The sequence below is a fragment of the Haemaphysalis longicornis genome, unplaced genomic scaffold (assembly GCF_048455015.1).
Source record: "Haemaphysalis longicornis isolate Haplotype H1 unplaced genomic scaffold, Haemaphysalis longicornis Haplotype H1 scaffold_6, whole genome shotgun sequence".
Lineage (NCBI taxonomy): Eukaryota > Metazoa > Arthropoda > Arachnida > Ixodida > Ixodidae > Haemaphysalis > Haemaphysalis longicornis.
The window spans coordinates 52,909,866-52,929,603 of record NW_027526407.1 but is presented as its reverse complement, the minus strand read 5'-3'; the positions used below and the strand labels follow the sequence as shown (position 1 = coordinate 52,929,603).

At 49.7% G+C, this 19,738-nt stretch overlaps 1 protein-coding gene across 1 annotated transcript in view; it reads left to right on the top strand.

Annotated features, from left to right (window-relative positions):
- The window catches only part of LOC144142676 (uncharacterized), a 35,935-nt gene extending 26,026 nt beyond the window's left edge, over positions 1–9,909 (top strand). The window contains exon 5 of the mRNA XM_077674334.1: positions 9,580–9,909. Within this exon, the coding sequence (XP_077530460.1) occupies positions 9,580–9,808 (229 nt within the window). The 3' untranslated portion in view covers positions 9,809–9,909. The remainder of the gene's footprint in view (positions 1–9,579) is intronic.
- Positions 9,910–19,738: the final 9,829 nt, after the last annotated feature.

Sequence of the window (19,738 nt, the reverse complement as noted above, 5' to 3'; positions counted from 1 at the left end):
ATGCTCGAAGAAAAAAACCGAAGCGCAACGGACCGCTCAACTGGAGCCGCCGTACATGACTAAAGCAGGGAGGAGATACTATACGGCCTGGGAATAGGACGCTCGGATGAGGGGGAGACGAAGCTTCCCGCCCCCAAAGAGGTTTGACGCCAGACCCGAATCGACCCCATACCAAAACAGCATGAATCCCAGGTTCAAGGGAAGAAGAGCGGCGAGGGCCAAGGCTCTGTCTCATCGACTGGCACGCCAACGAATAACGAATAGCAACGGAACGCCTTCACGGCTGTCGTCATCGATGCGTCAACCGGTGCCACGAGAACGGCAGCGACAGTGAGATGTGCCGGAGAGGAACACGCAGAGGAGGTGGCCATCGCCCTGGGACGCAAACTCCCACATGGTGCTGAGTGACACGAGACAGGTGGTGCGAAACATTGGCAAAGGCCAAAGCTGCAGGACGGCCGAGCGCATATTGCGAGCGGCAGAAAAGTGTGAATCAAGTGAATCCCGGCGCACGCGGGCGACACGTCGGAACGGAACGACAACCGGAAGGAGACGGCACACGCAATGGCACCAGCGCTAATGAACCGCGTCCCGACGACCTACCTTCCGGCGTGGTTCGAAGCCAAGGACCGCATGACGGACTACAACGATATCACGAAGGCCTACCGCCTGGCTCGCACGATTCTCGCACCTCCGCACCGAAGGCTGAGTCGATCGGAGGCGGTAGTACTGAGACCGCTCTAGACCGGATCACTACCGGGCCCGTTATTGATGCACCGCATGTACCCCGAGACATACCCAACCGACAAGTGCAATGTCTGCTGGAGGGAGACGGCAGACCACATGAACTTTTTGTGGGACTGCATCAAAGACCCACACGAAGCAAGATCAAGAACCATCCCGCCGTAGCTCGAGGCAGCAGCGAAGAGCCCTGACAAAGACCAACAGCTCTGGGCCATCCAGCAGGTCCTCGAGGCGTTAGAAAGTCAGGGACCCAGCGAGCTGACAACAGCGAGCAGGCACCCGTGCCGAGTTACGGCAACCTCGAAGGCGACGTAGACCCTCGTCATGGTGCGCAAGCGCCCAACTGCAGTGGCAAATATAGTTGTTCCAATCCAATCAAATTAGTAGTAGGGACCATATATGACACTTCTTGGGGACACATGAGTTCTTATGCGGCTATTCCGATTTCAAAATTATAATACCCGCAAGAAAATGTTTCCTTGTTGAGTAGGTCGCTTGGAGGCAAATCAGTTGTGTCCATAATGCTGTTGCTGCTGAGAACGGCTTGCTCGAAAGAGTCACGTTGCTTCTGCGCCTACACCAAGACGGGAGACGTGCTGTCAAAGCGGCAGATTGTTGGTGCGTCGATGTGAGTCTCATCCGTGGTGCACTGTATCTGACGTGTATGGCATTGAGGTGGTAGCGTTGCGGAGCACACGTCGTGGAGTCATGTCAGAGAAGTGCTCACAGTGGGCGTAGATCGCGGTGGCGTCAACTGAGGAGGAAGAGAGGTTGCCGCCTCAGTGCTCTGGGGATCACCAGCGCCTTCTGGTGGTGTAGTAGTAGCGGACGAGGCAGGCTGTGGTTGGTGGGCATCCGCGATGACGTCAGTGGCAAGATTTGTCGCTGATGGTGCGGCTGCAGCGCTGGAGGGGGGGGGGGGGGGCCAGCGGCCCGAAACTTGTGGCAGGGGGTGACGCCGATGGTGAAGAAGGTGCAATGTGCGGCGGCGAGGCATGCGCGAAGCGTGCGGAATGTCGTTTCAGATGATGAGAGTGGCGCTTATGGTGATGAAGTGGACGCCACGATATCCCCAACTCGAGAAATGGAAATTTAACCGATACAGAAAAACCTCTTCCTCTTTTTTGAAGAAAAAGGAGACAGTGTTTTTGTTTTTTGAGAGGATTCAGGAAAGGCCAAGCAGTCCATTCTCAACAAATGGAAAAAGCAATGGCTCAATGGTAGGCTACGGAAAAAAGTCGCACAACTCAAGAAAGCAATCTAGGAACACTGTCGCATGGTATGCGCACAGCTGCGGAATGAGATATGCAACGCCGCTGATGTCCTAACGCACAATGAAAAAAATTGTAACTTGCTTAAGCATCTGCTCGACGAAACTAAAAGTAAGTCGCACCAGAGGGGCCGACTGGCGACAGTCATCCGTCCGGAAGTCACGAAACACGGAGCCGACAAGGTGACCAATCACATCAGTGACGGATACCTGCCGACTACGTCCACGGAACACCACGGGACGTACGGAGGCTACCCAACCAGCGCCTCGACAGGGCCATAGACGTAGAAGAGGTTCGCACAGCGCTGAAGGACATCAAAAGCAGGTCAGCGGCCGGACCAGACCGCGTCACCAATAAGGCTCTCAAGAACCTCGACGACAAATCTGTCAAAAGTCTCACGCTACTAGGACAAATGCTGGAAAATGGGGACGCTGCCGCAGCATTGGGAGAAGGCTAAGGTAATCCTGATCGCCAAGCCGGGCAAGCCACCCGGCACGGACAACCTCCGGCCCATCTCGCTCACGTCTTGCATGGGCAAGGTGCTGGAGCACGTTTTGATGAACCGGTGGCAGGACTACCTGGAGAGGGAAGGACTGTACCCCACCACAATGATTGGCTTCAGACAGCGCCTGAGCACACAAGACGCGATGCTGCAGCTCAAGAACGTGATCGTGGACGACATCAGCATCTCGAGAGACAACAAGACCATCCTGCGGCTCGACCTGCAGAGCACCTTTGATTAAGGGAAACACTCGACGATTCTGTCGCAAGTCTCCGAGCTCAACATGGGCGAAAGGAGTTACAGTTACATCAATGACTTCCTGACGGACAGGACCGCCGAGCTGCGAGCTGGCGACATACAACTGCAAGACAGGAAGCTCGGGAGCACCGGCACACCGCAAGGGTCCGTGATCTCGCCGCTACTGTTCAACTTGGTAATTATATGAGTGGCCGACAGGGTCGTGAAAGTGGGTGTCCGGCACACCATCTACGCCGACGACATAACGATATGCACGACCGACGGCATGGACTCCCAGATCGAGGCCAAGCTGCAGGAGGCCGTCAACGCCATCGAGGACCATCTGTACGGCTCCGGCCTCGTCTACTCGCCAAGCCAGTCGGTGCTCCTGATAATACCACCACGAAGATGCAAGACCAAAAACAGTCAGCGGCGAGAGAACGAAAAGATCGAAATCGTAACGCGTTCCGGACAGAGGATCCCCGAGGTCGGCAAGATCAGAGTCCTCGGCATGGTCATCGAGAAGCACAGAAGAAACGGCGAGACCGTCGCCCATCTCACCGCTAAGGCAGCCGACGCGATGCGTCTCGTCAGGAGAGTCACGTTCCAAAAAGCCGGCATGAAGGAGGACAGCCTGATCAGGCTCGTTAAGTCCTTCGTCGTCAGCTACATCGCGTACGTAGCGGCCTAGCAGAACTGGGTACAACAGGAACGGAATAAGTCAACGCTATCATTCGAAAAGCATGCAAGTCGGCGCCGGGCTTGTTCGAGTCCACCAGCACGCTCCGATTCTTGAATCTAGGAGTACACAATACGCATGAAGAGATCGCGGAGGCTCAACTCGAGCGCCTGTGAAACGCTAAGGCCGCGAGGAAGATACTCGAAGCCCTGTGTCTCGGACGTCAGGAAGACGAGGACGCCACATTCTTCATCCCCGACGAGAGCCGGAGCAAGATCAGTGTAGACCCCAGTCAAAATAGGGGGATCGGTCGCCGACGTCGATGATCGATGATCCGATGAAACGACGACTTGCTGGCTCGTTGGCCGACCGCACATAGCCGACGACGGTGTACTCAAAGTAAACTCAAAATGTACAATTTGCACACTTTATTTACCTTACTTATTTACAACTCAGGGCTCGTGATCGCAAGCAAGAGGTCGGGGAAGAGCGGCGTCGAGCGGGAGCTCGCCGCTCCCCACTCCCCTCTCAATGCTCTGGTCCCCCTCAAAACATCAAATTCCTCGGTTTTACCACTAAACCCCGCCCACAAACGGGACGTCACAGCTTGAGAGTGAGGTTGGCTCATTCATTAGCCCACAGTAGGCCACTGATTGGCCACCGTGACAAACAAACCTAGGGGGTACAAAATAGTCACGTGACCCACCTCTCACTCTCATACAAAAACCCAAAAGTATTCCGCAAAACATAAATGTCTAAAACCAACCGACATAAAGCTGACCTAACGACAGGAATCGCTTCTTGGGCGGCACGTCTTAAAGTATTGGCATACCGTGCACGCCTGTGTTTGTGCTCCGCGCCGCCAGAATTCCTAACCTTTGTTAAAAGGGCCCTGAAAGGCGTTTTGAGCACACTAAATTGACTAGCGCAATCGTTGGATTGGGTCGTCAACATCATCTGTGCCAAGTATTACTCTTTTACGCGCAGCGGAAAGCTCACACTTTTGTTGCAAAGTTTGTCGCTTTTTTCTCACCCTTTCCTTCGTGTTTTTGGACGCCGCCATCTTCACATGTCTACATCATCGATTCCCAGATGTTCGTCATGAGCTAGACATCCTGCTATTGGGCGGCTTTTTCACGCACTTCCGGCAAAGAGATGAGTCGTCTGCTCAGCGTCGGCTCGCCGGCTGATCTACCAGCGGAGTGCCGGAGTGCTTGGACATTTTACGACAAACGAAACAAGTGTAAACAAACGCTTAACCGTTTGTATTGAATGCAACAGGGCCATAACACGACATGAATATTCTCTTACTTGAGTACGTTCCATAAAGAAAGCGTTGAAGCCCCGTGGCACTTCTTTCTTGCAATCGCAGAGAACGCCCTGGGCCGAATGCGCGGGTTTGACGCATAGATTTTATTCAACTTCCAAACAATCCAGAGACGCGTTTCGAACGAACACAACGTCACAACATGCGTTGCAAGTCCGAACCGCGATTGACAGACGATGGGTTGCCTCCTCCTGCCCGTGATAAATTCGGCACTCACCTCGCGCGCGGTTTGCGGGAACGAACAGCAAGTCACTTAACTCTGGCGCACAAGCTGAGATGGCTTTTAGCCACGCACACTGCACATACCCCATGCGAGGTTGAGTCGTACGCCGCTTGAGAAAGATAATCCAGACCATGGGAAGCACTATCCACGGGCAGAAGCACAACGTCGCATTTCATTGCGAAACAAAGGCGTCCACAACACACACACACCATCGCCTCCTGTAATGCCAAACGCATCTCGCACTTCCAAATGTTAGTGAGTAGTATGCCTGCAGTGCCCATATGCCGCGAGGTGGGGCCCCAAGCTGAACCGGGATCACGCAACCGTAACTGACTTCTAGAGCGGTTTGTGCCTTGTTGCCAGGGCAACCGATGTTTGATATTGTCAAAGAAATGGTGCTCGCTCCAGCGCTAGAAAGCTCAGAGCCGCGGTGGAGCATGTTTTGCCAACGTTGCCGCTCTCCACCACGCGTCGCCCCAAGCTGAAGTGGCGTTTTGTGCACGGGTTCTGTATCGGTTTAAAATGTATTTTTCACATGCCGCCGGCAGGAATTACCACCGCCACAAAATAAGACCCGGCACCAGCGGGGCCACATCTGATACGGCGCTTTTTGGATAAACAGTGCGCTGTGCATCCAAGGGAGCGAGCGCAGGATCCTCCCCGTGCGGCTGCGAGTTCGCCGCCGATAATAAGTCGCGTGCCGCCGATAGCAAAGTTCTGCAGCAACGTACACCGCGAAAGGGCAAGGCCAGGCGGCCGCACACATGGGGCCAGATTTTTCGTTCGCTTTTCCAGCCTTGAGCGGAGTGCGAGATCCATGGTGTCAACAAAGCTTGCCCGTAGCAGACGGCTGTGCATGCGGCTGTGTGAGCAGCGCAATAGCGGAAGTACGTCACCGCCGGGGAGCGTAGCATCATGGGAGGGAAGGCTCGCTCGCCGTCAACAGCGGATAGTACGTTGAAAGGAGGAGGAAACGCGGCGCGACGATAATGCGCGGTTTTTTATTTCCGATTTCTCAGCTAATACTCATCGCTTCAACAAAGTTCTTGCGGGAGGAGATTGCTAATACATTGCTTTATTTGGTTACATGTACATCCACGCATCGGCGGAAGGTATTTCAGGACCCCTTTAACTCGTGGGGCGCCTAACAAAGCCTGGCCGTCTACCCAACGACGCATCCCAGCTGCCAAGTCACCAGGCTCAACGCGTGACGAATGGCAACTTCGCCCAGTAACTTGGAGCAGTGCAACTGTCATAGATTGAACGTCTGGTGACCAAGGTTTGACCCCTTGACCGACCTTCAGCTCCCGTCCGGTTCGGGGATTCTCGTGGCGGTAATCGCGGTAGTTAAATATGAACGGTCCCCCTCCGCCGACTTCTCAGATGAACGCAAGGAAATCCTCCTTTCGAAAGCTGACATCGTTTTCAGCTTTTATGGAGTGGCCCACTCGTTTGTATGCGTCGTCTCCGGGCCCGCTCGTCAGGTGGACACAAAAGCGCGGCGAATAACAAAGAAGCCTCCGCGGTGCCTGCTTACGCCCCTCACGGCCAAGTCAGTTCGGCCGGCGTGACAATACAGGTAAACAAGCTAACCCCAGCGGAAGATATCTAGTTGCCGGGCGGTTTTAATTATTTAAGTGAGGGGCCCAAACCTATAGGAGTACTGACACAAAATTTTGTTGTTATGTTTTTTTTTCGCTGCTATGCGTGCCTACCAGCCCACTAATCCTAGAATGACAGATTAGACGGTCGAGTGCAGCGTAAAGATTAATTTACGGCGTCGTTTATTCGTCTCAGTTTCGGTTACAACAAAACGAACGTCGAGCGGCCGCCATGACAGGAGGTATCACGTGACGTCACCATTCTTGCCGTATCGCTGCCCCTCCGGAAGCGCGTGCCAGCGAGCGCACGTGTGCGCCCAGACCGGCCGACGTCTTCGCCGTCCCCACAGGTATGGGCAGCATGACACCAGTTCCAAAACCATGACGTGTAGACACGCCCGAGCAACGCGCGCCAACCACAGCCAGCGCGTCGGCTTCGTCACGGGAGCCCCGACGTCGGCAGTTTGGGGCAAATAGCAGATGATGTCATGTCGGTCCGCTCTGTACTTACTCGTGCGGGCGAAGATTAAAATGGGTTTTTTGCTGTACGGTTGCTGTTGAAACTTGCTGGGAGATATCTCCTGATAAAAAGGAAGCGTTCTACATAGTTATCTGAGCTTTGAAATTTTGTGTCGGTACTCCTTTAACGTCCCCTTACGGAGAAACATGAACCCCGGATACAACAAGGGAAGAAAGAATGCGAGAGCCAAGGCCCTCGTTCACCTACACGCCAATGACGGACACGCGCGGTACGTGGAAGCGGCCGAATATCAGCGCGAGACTTTCACCGCTGCTGTCATCGAAGCCTCCACGGGTGCCGTGCGGACGGCGGCGAGCGTCAGATGCACCAAGGCTAAGCACGCGGAGGAGGTCGCCGTCGCCCTGGACATCGCCGGAACCGACTGCCGCACGGTGCTGAGTGATTCGAGAACGGCGGTGCACAACTACGCCAAAGGACGCATCTGTGAAGAGGCCGCGTGCGTGCTGCGTGGAGTCGAACTGCAAGAAAAAACAGTGAGGATCAAGTGGTTCCTGGCGTATGCGGGAGAGTGTGCGTCGGCGACAAACGCAAAGCACAACGAGACGGCACACGTGGCGGCACGAGGTCTAACAAACCGCGACCCCGCGACCGACCATCCCGCGTGGTTAGGAGCCAAAGACCGCATGACGGACTAGGGAGAGATCACGAGGGCCTACCGCTGGCTCAAAGAGCTCTTCCACCCCCGCAACCGGGGCTGAGCCGGGCGGAGGCGGTACTTCTAAGACTGCTACAGACCGGATCGCTACCCACCCTTGATGCGTCGAATGTATACAGAAGCGTACCCGACCGACAGGTGCAAGGTCTGCCGTAGGGAGACGGCCGACCAGTACCGGTCATATCCTGTGGGACTGCTCAAAACAACCGGAGGAAGCGGCATCGAGAACCACCGCGCCGCGGCTGGAAGCAGCCGCGAAGAGCTATACGACCGCGAACATCAACTCCTGGCCGCCCAGCAGGTCCTGAGGACGCTCGAAAGGCACGAGAATCGCGAGGCGGCAACAGCGAGCGGATGACTCGGACCGAGTAACGGCTAACCTCTAGGACCACGCTGTCACGGCGCGCAAAAACACCGATCTGGAAACACGAATAAAGTTTACGCCAATCCAATCCAATCTCGTACACCTGTTCCCGATTGCAAACACCGCTTGCTATACTATAGTAAGGCACTGTACATCGTGTCTATTGGCACTATTTTGACATCATCAGAAAAAAACATCGAATGCCAATTCATGCATTTGGAAAATGAATTACAAATCATGAATGTAGTAAAAGGCAAAATTATATCGTGACGAAAATATGTATGAAGAAATAAATCCGATAAGAACTTGGATAGCCAAAAAACATTCGTGACACTGAAAATATCGTTTAGTAGTAACTTTATCCACTTCGGTACTGCTCAACAGAACGTGCTTTTAACTGCGGAGGTAAGGTAGGTTGAGCCTTTTCATCCGTCTGCTCAAGGCCTTGCGTCACGCATTGGTACAAGCAAGTTCGCAGACCCGCCGGAGTCCTAGCAGAAATCGGGGTTCTCAGGCCCACCGACACAATGCGCAGTGGTCTCGCAGGGCGGGTTTTTCCCCCTCCCGCTAGGGGGGAGCAAGCCTGTAGCCGCTGACGTTTAGCTGCCGATTACTTCGCGCGAACCCCATAGTTTGCGCGTCGACGGCGCTGCTGTTCTCGGGCGAGCGCTGGTTGACGTCGTAAGCGACACAGGAGAACCCCAGCTCCGCTGTTTCATCCGATTGCCCGCTGGGTGGAACTGGCTTTAGTTTTTTGACAGCTTAGCATGAATGATTTACTTTATTAAACGCTTTGGTGGTAGCAAATAAATTATGTTTGCCTGCTCACCATTGTCCAACGTTATGTCCAAACGTGTAGGTTGGTGATGCTAGCGGTATGGGGTAGCGGTACACCACCCGCAAGGGTAGCTTGCGGAGTGGGTGCTACAAGAATGAGGCATTCAGGGCTGAAGCTCATCACCTGCAGGAGTAAATGTGAATATCTAACCACAGCTGGCTGGTATTCAATTACGTGGCTGGCAAACTTCTCTCTAAATAAAGCCCCTGATCTGATACCGAATGGTTCGCTTCTAACTCTATCTGAAACCTGCCTTGTATGTAATCACGGCTGTGTTAGATATCATCGTATATTAACGGTGGTTTTACAAGAGCACAATATGTTGGGCTCTCCATTCTTTAGTGCAAGCAGACATATACCTACTCCTTTATTATTTACCTATTCGTCAGCTACGAACATGATGCAGCAACCGTAGTGTAGTGGCTTTGCGCGGGGAATATATCTCAACCAGTTTGAGAAATACTCTTTCTGGTAGGTGTATACTAGAATTTCATGCTCAAAGAATGTGCGCAGTAGATCTCTAGTTGGTGCGTGTGTTCGGTGAGGCCTCAACCTGCATGATTGTTTAAGCCTTTGTTTCCTGATTCAATTTTTCAGATCCTCGTCCGAATACCCTCTTGGTGATGACTCCTCCCGCAATGACGACTCCTGGCCCGATGACGACTCCAACGAATCCAACGATGACGACGATGACTACTCCTACGATGGCGACTCCAACGATGACGAGTCCAACGACTCCAACGATGACTACTCCGACGAACGCAACGATGACGATTCCTACGACTCCGATTACACCATGCATCAACTGGGTGATTATACCGGGTAAACTTTGTCAGAGAAGAATTCAGAAGAAACACATTCATCTCGCACACACCTTTTGCGGCTGTGTTCCCGCTCCAGCAAAGCCGCCGACGACCACTCTAACCGCAAAATTGGCTTCCACCCTAAAGAAGAGGTGTAGCCAGAAATATTTTTCGGGGGTGTTATACTCTCCCGTTAAAAAACAAAAAAGAGATACTAGAGTTCCAAGAAAAGTTTGGTCATTTTTCGGTGTGAATAAACCGCCACCCTCCTTATTTTTGTTTGCACATATGGTGCATAGATTCGGCATGTAAATAGCAGAGGCGGAAAAAGGGGCGAAAGGAAAGGGTAGGGAGGGATGCGGCGCTCAGAAAATTTTTGGGGGTGTCCTGATACCGAAACACTTCCGCCCCCCCCCCCCTCCTCTGGATATGCCCCTGCTCTGAAGGACTTTTTACCCCACGCAGTGTAAAACGATTTACACCTCTTGTGCTTCTCCTTTCTTTGTTTTGTCTTTACACCCTTTGTCAAATAAATTTGTCTTTGGCGCTCTTTGCGCTGTTGGCCTTGGGCTATTAAAATTAAGCAAACATCATCATCATCGTCATAATTTACACCCTTAATGGTGTAGATGTGCAAATAATTGATTGATTGATTGTATGGTTTAATTAACGCGCCGACGCAACGCAGGTGATGAGGCGCGCCATAGTGGAGGGCTCCGGATTAATTTTGACCACCTGGGGATCATTAACGCCCCCCGAAATCTCATATACACGGGCGTTTGCGCTTTTCGCCTCCATCAGAAAAGCGGCCGCCGCGGCCGGGAATCGAACCCGCGACCACGTGGACAGCGGCGCAATGCCTTAGCCACTGAGCCACTGCGGCGGGTAAATGTGCAAATCACGGTCTATATCTGTCTTAACACCTAGCAGAAAAACAAAGAAAAATACCCTTTAAGAATGTTTTGTTGTTTGTAACACCCTTACACCATAGCAAAAACAAAATAATACACCCTTTTAAATGGTGTTTTATGGTTAATTACACACTTTCAAATGTGTTTCTTGTTTTTATAGTGTGCAAAGGTGTTAGTTATAGACGAAAAGTATTTAAATCATTTTACAGGGTAACCGAAAAAAAAGCACCTTCAAAATTGGGTAGTTAACTATAAAACAGCTTTTAAAATGGTGTATTTTTGTGGTTTTGCTGGGTGTAGGGGTGTTATAAACGAGAAAGCACCCTACAGGGTGTTCTTTATTTTTGTGCTAGCATGTAAGAGCCTTAGTTATAGACGGTGACCCACAGCCTTAAGGGTGTAAAATATTTTGCAATGTAGGGTCGCAGTGCTTTCGCGGCTGGAATGTCCACGTTGCGGCGTAATTAATGACAGGATATCCTTTATGTGGGACTGCTCTACACTGTGAAATGATTTACACCATTAGGATTGTTTTTTTTGCTGTCTATCACTCCCACCAGTGTACCCTAGCAAAAGAAATACTGTAAAATGATTTGCATCCTTATTGTCTATAATAACACCCTTACATCTTGTCAAAAACAAAGAAAAACAACATTTCATTGGGTGTAATTTCATTTCATTCATTTAATTTTATTTCCTTAAAGACCCCCAGGGCGTCTTTAAGGGGTGGGTAACAAAAGTAACAAACTTAGAATCGAAGGATTTAACAGAGAAAAAACTTATTGACGTTTTCTATGAAAGATAATGAGCAGGTAATGGTTGCGATTTCGCTGGGAAGGCCGTTGCAATCTTGTGCTGTACGAGGAAAAAACGAGGCAGAAAAATTAGAGGTCCGTGTATGTGGCCGAGCAACTTGAAGCGAATGGCTCGTGCGGTGACATATGCGCGTTGCGGGAATTATATAAGGTGGGGCATGCAAGGGACTGTGAAAAATATTGTGGAACAAAGAAAGCGCGGAAGTACGACGGGGAAGTGCTAGATGCGTTAAACCAGGGCCCGCTTGCTCGAAGCCAAGTAAGACAGTCTTATTCGCAGTCTAATATTATTGGCAGTCTTATTCGTGGTCTTATGTTCCCTAGGCTATAAGACGATTTCTGGAAACTTATAAGACAGCGAATAAGACTCTAAATAAAAACGCAATAAGAGTGTGATTAAGCCTGCTCCGAGCAGTCTTATTCACAGTCTTATGCTGACGTGGTCGGTCATTTCGTCACAAAGATTGACCTCCATACCGTGAAGAACGAGTGCAGTAGCCATAGAAGTGGTGAACGATACCGAGCGGCGGCCGTTCGACCGTCTGCTTAGAACAAATAAATGCCTGTTCGGAGGAGATCGACGCCGTTGGAAACGCCGTCGGGAGAGAGGGTGGAAAGGGTATGGAGCCGGCGCCGGTATGGAGCCGGCGCCGGAAGTCGCAAGGCGTACCTACTTTGAGGTGGCACCGATGGCTGCAGCCAACCACCGTTTTCCAATTTAGCTGTGCGCTATGGGCGTGTGCTTGTGTTTCCCGGGTAGCGCGGCTTTTTTTCTCCGTCACGTCAAACAAGGATGGACAGGAATGATAGTCTGCGACCCGATATTAGTCCCGAGCAGACATCGGGCGGCCAAGCGCGCGGTGTGAATGTGTGATCGTCTGCTATGCCAGCTGTCGTCACAGTAGCTACGAAAAGGCCGCACGGAAAGGACGGAACAAATGTATTGTTTTATAAAATCTTACCCAATAACTCAGAAATCTCGAATTGGCGTTCACAATAGAACTGAAATGTGACAACAAAATTATACACAACAGCAAAATGCTAGCAGCCTGCAATACCTCCGCCCATAGAGTTATACTACTGATTTAACGCCCGAGAGCGTTAAATAAAATCGCGTTTTCAAGGAGAAGCGTCTTTCCATCAGTCCCTTCGAAAGTGGCGGTTACGAAGCTTAATTGTTTGGGTTTGTACTTTGATTGCGCACTCTGCTTGAGCAACTGGGATCTGTTGCGCGGAAAAGCAGAATGCATGACATCAGCATTCGGCTATATTCTACAGCGCGATTTTTTACAGCTGCAGCACTCGCTAAGCGAGCTGTCGGCTAGACAGCGGGTTATTGCGATCGTGTCGCCGTTCCAGATGGTGTGAGCCGCTGGAGTGCTCGTTGCATCTGAGTCTACGACGATGAACCCGAAGCCAATTCGCAATTGTCTTTCACGGCGAAGCGAAAAACACGACTCGTGTTGCGACAACGTGAGACAACGTCGCTGCTTTTCGCGTCAACACAGTGGGTTTCTCGGGCCAACGCTTCACAGCAGACGATCTTTGTTTATGACTTCGCTTACGCGGCCGGGCGAGCGGGGCCCGGCGGCGTATTCCCAAACCATATCCCGTAGAGGCCCAGCCCGACCACACCCCCTAAGCAGTGACGCAGAGAATGAGGTTAAAAAAATGCAATTTTTTTAACCTCCTTGGACGCAGCACCGTGAAGTCACTTCCTCTATGTGCGCGACTTCACGCGTGGTGGATTTTTTCTTTTTTCCCTCTCCCCTCGTTTCGGCTGCTTGGCGGGCGGGCGATGGTTTCGCTCCGTGGGCGGGGCTGGCCTGCGGCGCTGGGGAAGCTGACGAACATGTGGTAGAAGTTAACCTTTTGTACCTGAGCCCCTGATCTCTCCTATGTCTTCTTGCGCGCCTGCAAGTTGACGCTGACCTCTGATCGTGTTCGTAGATAGGCGCTGGGCTCGGTACTGACCTCTGATGGTGTTCCTAGATAAGCGCACGGCTCGGTGCTCTAAGTGCGCGCACGCGGATGGACGCTTTCACGTACATGTGGCAATTATACACGTTCCAGAAAGCAAACACCCTAATTGAAAGCTCATTCTACAACACACAGAAGGGTATACAATTGAGTTGGGTGCTCTTTCACTATATACACACCTCAAAACACGACTCGGTGCTGCAGGTAAGGATTACAAGAAAGGCAGCCAATTACCCATGACTATATTTAGAAACTGTCCTACCCTTGCGAAATATTACAGCTGCATGAGCTGCTACATTTTGGCACTTTCATAAGCACTATTACATTGAATTTCGTCAACATGAACTTCATTGCATTAATTCTTTATGAGGAACAGTGTCACTAAAACATTGACATTTTGTTAACAGCTACGGAAGGTGTGAATCGTTCTTGCAAGGGTGATACGTTGATAAGAATTACACCATCTCAAACGTACACGTTTTACACTCGGTCATGAATGCTGCATAATTTGCACTGCTGTTCATAACAATTTAGGGAAACAATATCGAAAATTTATACCAACCAAGGGCTAAGTAATAGCTGGATTGTACAGCTTCTGAAGTACTCAAGGAGTTTGATATATATCTTCTGTACAGGGCTATTGACAACCGTCTCATCACTGAAGCCATCAGGGTGCAGTTTGATATTAGTAATCATGCGTGCTACCACTCACACGGTTGCCAATGTCGATTAGTTATTTTTAACAGTTTGTGCTTCATGAACACACAGATTTTGCTGCATAAGATACGTTATTTATAAATAGACAGCTCCAGCAGGATCCGAATGGCGCTGATGCCCCCCCTGTAGTCGGGAAGGCATACCAAATCGTTACAACTTAATTTGGCTCTGTCCATTATCCGACCGTAATCGCCACCAGCTTTTAAATCTAGGTCCCGCCCCTGCGACAGAACAGGAACATGTTAGTCGGGTCCGTGACGATCCCAGCGCACTAGAAGCAATTACCGAGTACGCCCTTGAAAACGGACTCTACAAATTGGTGTAGCAGCCTGGCCGTTTTCCCCGTTCGGTCTACAATGTGAACTGTCTGCAGCGGGCACTGTTTTCAGTGTGAACCGCATTGTCTGCAGTGTGAACTGTACATATAAGTGTGAACTGTGAGTTTTGCTGCCGCTGACTGATTTTAATGTGTTCATTTTGCGATTAGGACCCCAAGACTGCAACTGTGTTCATTGTGCGAGTTGTGACCTTCCCCTTTTCCCCACATCCTTGCTCCCCCCAGGGCCCCATGGCCTCTCATTTAATAAAGTGTTTCGTTCACTCAAATACGTATATTATTTTCGCTTGGACTGATGAGTAGTTGCGCGTGAGCTTGAAGTCACGGTAGTCACAGCAGAGATGAAACTAAATAAAAAAAAGTTATCTCCTAGGCGCACTATTTTTGGGATAGTGATCTGGGAGTCCAAAGAGCGGCAAAAAATCTCACTTTTCGAGATCCACTTATGGGTATAGATGAGCAGTTTGTGTCTGTTTCCTGCGATGCATTTTTAGCTACCACATACATAGATTTCTGTAGTGTCTGGCCTTTTAATTCGCGCGCCTTGCGTCATAGCTCGCGCTTCAACTGTAAGCCACATACACGCAAAAAAGTATAGAAATGTATAAACAAGAAATAACAAGAATAAAAATATAAATACTACAACACAAGTTGCAAAACGCCGCCTCCCGTACTACAACGCTTCGTATCGAAAAACATACCTTTCGCCCCGTTTCTGGACCTTTTGGACAATCCAAGTATTGTTGGTGCACCCGCTCTACGTGCCCATGAAGGCGTTGACTGCTAGTTCGTCAGGCAGGTTAGAGCGGAACACAGACCCATGATTTGTACGCGAGGTCATTTCTGACGACCTCGAGCGGCTGCTCGTGCTTATCCATGAAGCAGAAGTTATAAGCTTCGCGACCATCGCGTGAATGTGCGGGAGACACGCGTGGCGCACACAATTATGAGAACGCACCTCGTGATGGCCAGTTCTGCGCGAGTGAGAGGCACAGACGAGTATGGCGAATAACACGCTCGCTGATGTTCGCAGCAGACGAGCGACCGACGTACGCGTGTTCTTTGGACCGAACGAGAGCAAACGTTCTGCGCTTCGGTAGGGAGTCCAAAGAAGCACCCAAGACCAAAAAAATATATATATATTTTTGCCTTCACTTTATTGGGCGTGCTTGCTTTCCGGAACGTACACAATAACTACATATGTACGTGCAAAAGCATCCATCCGCGCGCGCACTTTGAGCAACGCGCCGAGCGCTAGCTTAACTAGGAACAGCATGGGAGACGAGCGACTGACGGCGCGCATGAAAGCGCGGAGAGCGAGCTTCATCTTCCCAGCGCGTACGCCAGGCTTGCGCTCGGAGCGAAACCATCTGCCGCCGCGAAGCAGCGCGATCACAACAGATCAAACAAATTTTTGTCTTCATTTTTATGAGAGTGTTTGCTTTCCGGAACGTGTATAATTGTCACATGTACGTGAAAGCGTCCATCCGCGCGCGCGCACTTCGAGCACCGAGCCGAGCGCTTATCTAGGAACACGATCAGAGGTCAGCATCAACTTGGAGGCGCGCAAGAAGAGCGCGGAGAGATCAGGGGATCAGGTACAAAATGTTAACTTCTACCACATGTGCGTCAGCTTCCCCAGCTTTGCAGGCCAGCCCCGCCCACGGAGCGAAACCATCGGCCGCCCGCAAAGCAGCCGAAACAAGGGGAGGGAAAAAAAATCTACCTCGCGTGAAGTCGCGCACATATAGGAAGTGAAGTCACGGTGCTGCGTCCAAGGAGGATAAAAAAAAAATTTTAACATTCTTGGCTGCGTCGCTGCTTAGGGGGTGTGGTCGGCCTGGGCCCCTACGGGATATGGTTTGGGAATACGCGGCCCGGTGGCGTGAGTTGGCCTACCAAGGATGGCGGATCATTGCAACATGTTTGTGGAAAGGCCCAAATTCACCGCATGATGGTCAGCATTTCTTGAATTTATCGAATCATGGTTCGTAATAAACGCTTGCCCAACGCCGGCGACGGCAACAAACAGTTTTGTGGCATATTCCCCGATTTTCCATAGCGGTCTCCCTCGTGCTCGTCTAGGTACCCGCTGACATATAGTCTTCGATAAGACCACTCTGTAGCCTGGTCTGAGTGCTTTCGAGCAAGCGAACTAGTGCAAATCTTATTCGCGGACTTATTCAGGTCCGTGAAAAAGACTAGACGGTGAATAAGACTGCCAATAAGCATGTGTGTTCGTGCAAGCGATCCCTGATATGCTGACAGTGGAAGAGTATGAACAGGGAATAAATCTAGCGGCCCGGTTTCGAAGCTATTCGATGGCATGTGGATGATGAGATTGTTGAGGGTCCCAAATGGGCGATGCCTATTCTAGTTTATTCTAGTTTATGAGTACGGGGACTCGAAATGACATCCATGTTGCGCCCGGAGTGACATCCGATTTGCGCCCTGACCGTCATTCGATTTGAGCCGTGAATTGAACCTTGATTATTTCCTAAATGAAACTGAAACTCACAGCTGAAAAAATAAATTTCGCTTGATTTTCGCCTGATGGTGGTGCGCGCGCGGATATATGGGGATGGACACTGGAAGGTCCAAAGGTACTCCGCACCGTTATAGGCGAGGGAGTAAGCCGTTTGCCTCTCGTGTGCGAACTCACGGTCGTAGCCCTATGGGACCGACACTAATTCTGTCTGGTCTACCAGACGCAGGCTCGAATCCTGCCGGTGCCTGTGTGATGTTTTGCGATTGTGAATGCTATGCGCACGGACGCGGACGGACATTGTGCGGTCCTGAGGTGCTCCCCACGTAAAATTTCTTTTTTCCCCGTACGTGCCATGAGTGGAATGTGTTATCTACCGATGTTGTGCAATGCCCTGATGAACCATCATTTCTTCGTGCCTTGTTGAGTTCAGCAAGATGTATTCTTTTTGCGTGGTTTGTGATGCTACTGATTGTACTAGTACAGTTTTTTTTCTGGTTCAAAGTGTTGTACCCATAGAAGTGTATTTTTATGCTTCTATAGTATCCCTTTTTTCTCTCTCTGTTGTATCGCCCACACCTGCTCAAAGCCTGGCATCCAGGCAAGCAGTAACCTGTAAATAAATAAATAAATAAATAAATAAATAAATAAATAATAAATAAATAAATAAATAAATAAATAAATAATAACTAAATAAATAAATAAAAATAAAAAATAAATAACAGAAGTAAGGTTGGTGATATTAACACACAGGGAGCGGTTGGTAAGGAATTCTTTAATCCAATATAAGAGGTTAGGGTGAAGATTTAACTGAGAATTTTAATAACAGTTGATAATGGGATATTTTGTCAAACGCTTTGGCAAAATCTCAGAATACGGCATCAGTTTATTTATTTATTTCTTTATTTGGGAGCGCCCACAAACACCACTAGCCCTTCTTTGGTGGTACGCTAGAAGTAAAGGGCACCACACAGAGGAAATAATGAAGTATGGATACTGTATGCGAAGTGCAGGGAATCACGAGGTACAGTGTAGCACCATACACACAGTGTACAGTGTAGCGCACCCATACAGTGAAGCGCGCACACGCGCGCGCGCGCGCACACACACACGCACGCACGTACGCACGCACGCACCCACGCACACGCACGTAAGTTACAGTCCAGGTTAGCATGCATGTCATGCACAATTAAGCCCAGTTGCGTTTCAGAAGAGAAATCTCTGGGGAGCTCGTGGTGCGCGGGTTGAAAAAAGCTGTTTCAATCAAGAAAGTTTATGGTATGCGTGTAGATGACGTGTTCCATGGTTTTACAGGGCCCGCTGGTTAGACATATGAGATGATAGTTTAATGGCGAATTTTTGTTACCTGACTTGAGAATTGGAGCGACCTTCCCGTTCTCCCAGTCCTCTGGTAGGTGTTCTATTAAAGGTGACTCTGAGAACAGCAAGCATAGGAAAGATGCTCAAAGATATTTTGTATTCTTTAGGAAATTAGAGTTGATTTCATCAATGTCGGATGAGGAGGAAAGTTCTAACTTGTCGATTAAGCACAAAATTCCATTAGCAGCAAACGATACGGGTGACAGCAAATTCTTTACCAGTGGGTTGTGCTGTGAATGATACGTCACCTGCTTTGGTACTTACCAATGAGAAAACAAAGTTGAACATGTTAGCTCATTCACTAGCAGTCATTACGTGACCCGATTTACATGGTAAGAGTAACTGGGTGGATGCGGGGTGGTTAAAAACCTACCAAATTTTTTTATGGTTGGTGGCATGTTTGGTAGGTCAATGTTGAAAAACAATTCTTTGCGTCTTGTACTGCACATAAATATGCTTTTTCGGCTGCGTAGTATTTTTGCCAGTTTTGCGGGTATCCTTGTCTGTTTGACAACCGAAACACACTTTTTTGCTTGTTTTCTAATCTTTTAAGTTTTAGTGAACCATGTATTTCGGCAATTTGCGCGGAAATGGGATTTCGGAATAAATTTGTCAGCCAATTTATTGACCGTGCCATTAAACAGTATCCAGTTTCTTTCGATAGACATGGAATAGAAATTTGTTTCCCAACCAGATAAGAATACGTTAAGCTCCTAATTTATTGCTGCATAATTTACCTTGCAACGCCGAATGGTTTTATGAGTGATTTGACGAATTGTAGTTGTAAATGCACAGTCGGCATTCATAACCTTGTGGTGACTGGTTTTTGGGGAGATAAGTAATCGAGAGCATGTGCTCAGGATGACTGGTATAGTATCAAGTACAAAATATTTTCGCACTCTTGAATTACGCTGGTTGGCGCAGTTACCATTTGTGAAAGGTTAAAGTTTAAACAAACGTCCAGGAAAGCCCCTGCTTCACCTTGGTCTTGTGACGGCGTGGCTTGGTTAAGCCAATTAATACTCGGAAAATTAAAATCACCGAACAGAAGTAGGGGGGCATTGGGATACTTATTTGTAACTTCGTCTAATACGTCGTTAAGGTTGATAGGAAAGTAAGGACAGCTATTCGGCGACCTATAACAGACGCTAAGTAATATTGACTGGCGCTTAGCAGAACAAAGAATCCAAATTATTTCAAGGTCAGATGACAGGGCCACCATCGAGCAAGATATTTTCGGGCTTATGGCAATAAGAGCCCCTCTCCCTCTTATCTTTCCGATCCTTTCGAAATAGTTAAAAATTAGGCAAATCGGCCAAGACCTCTTG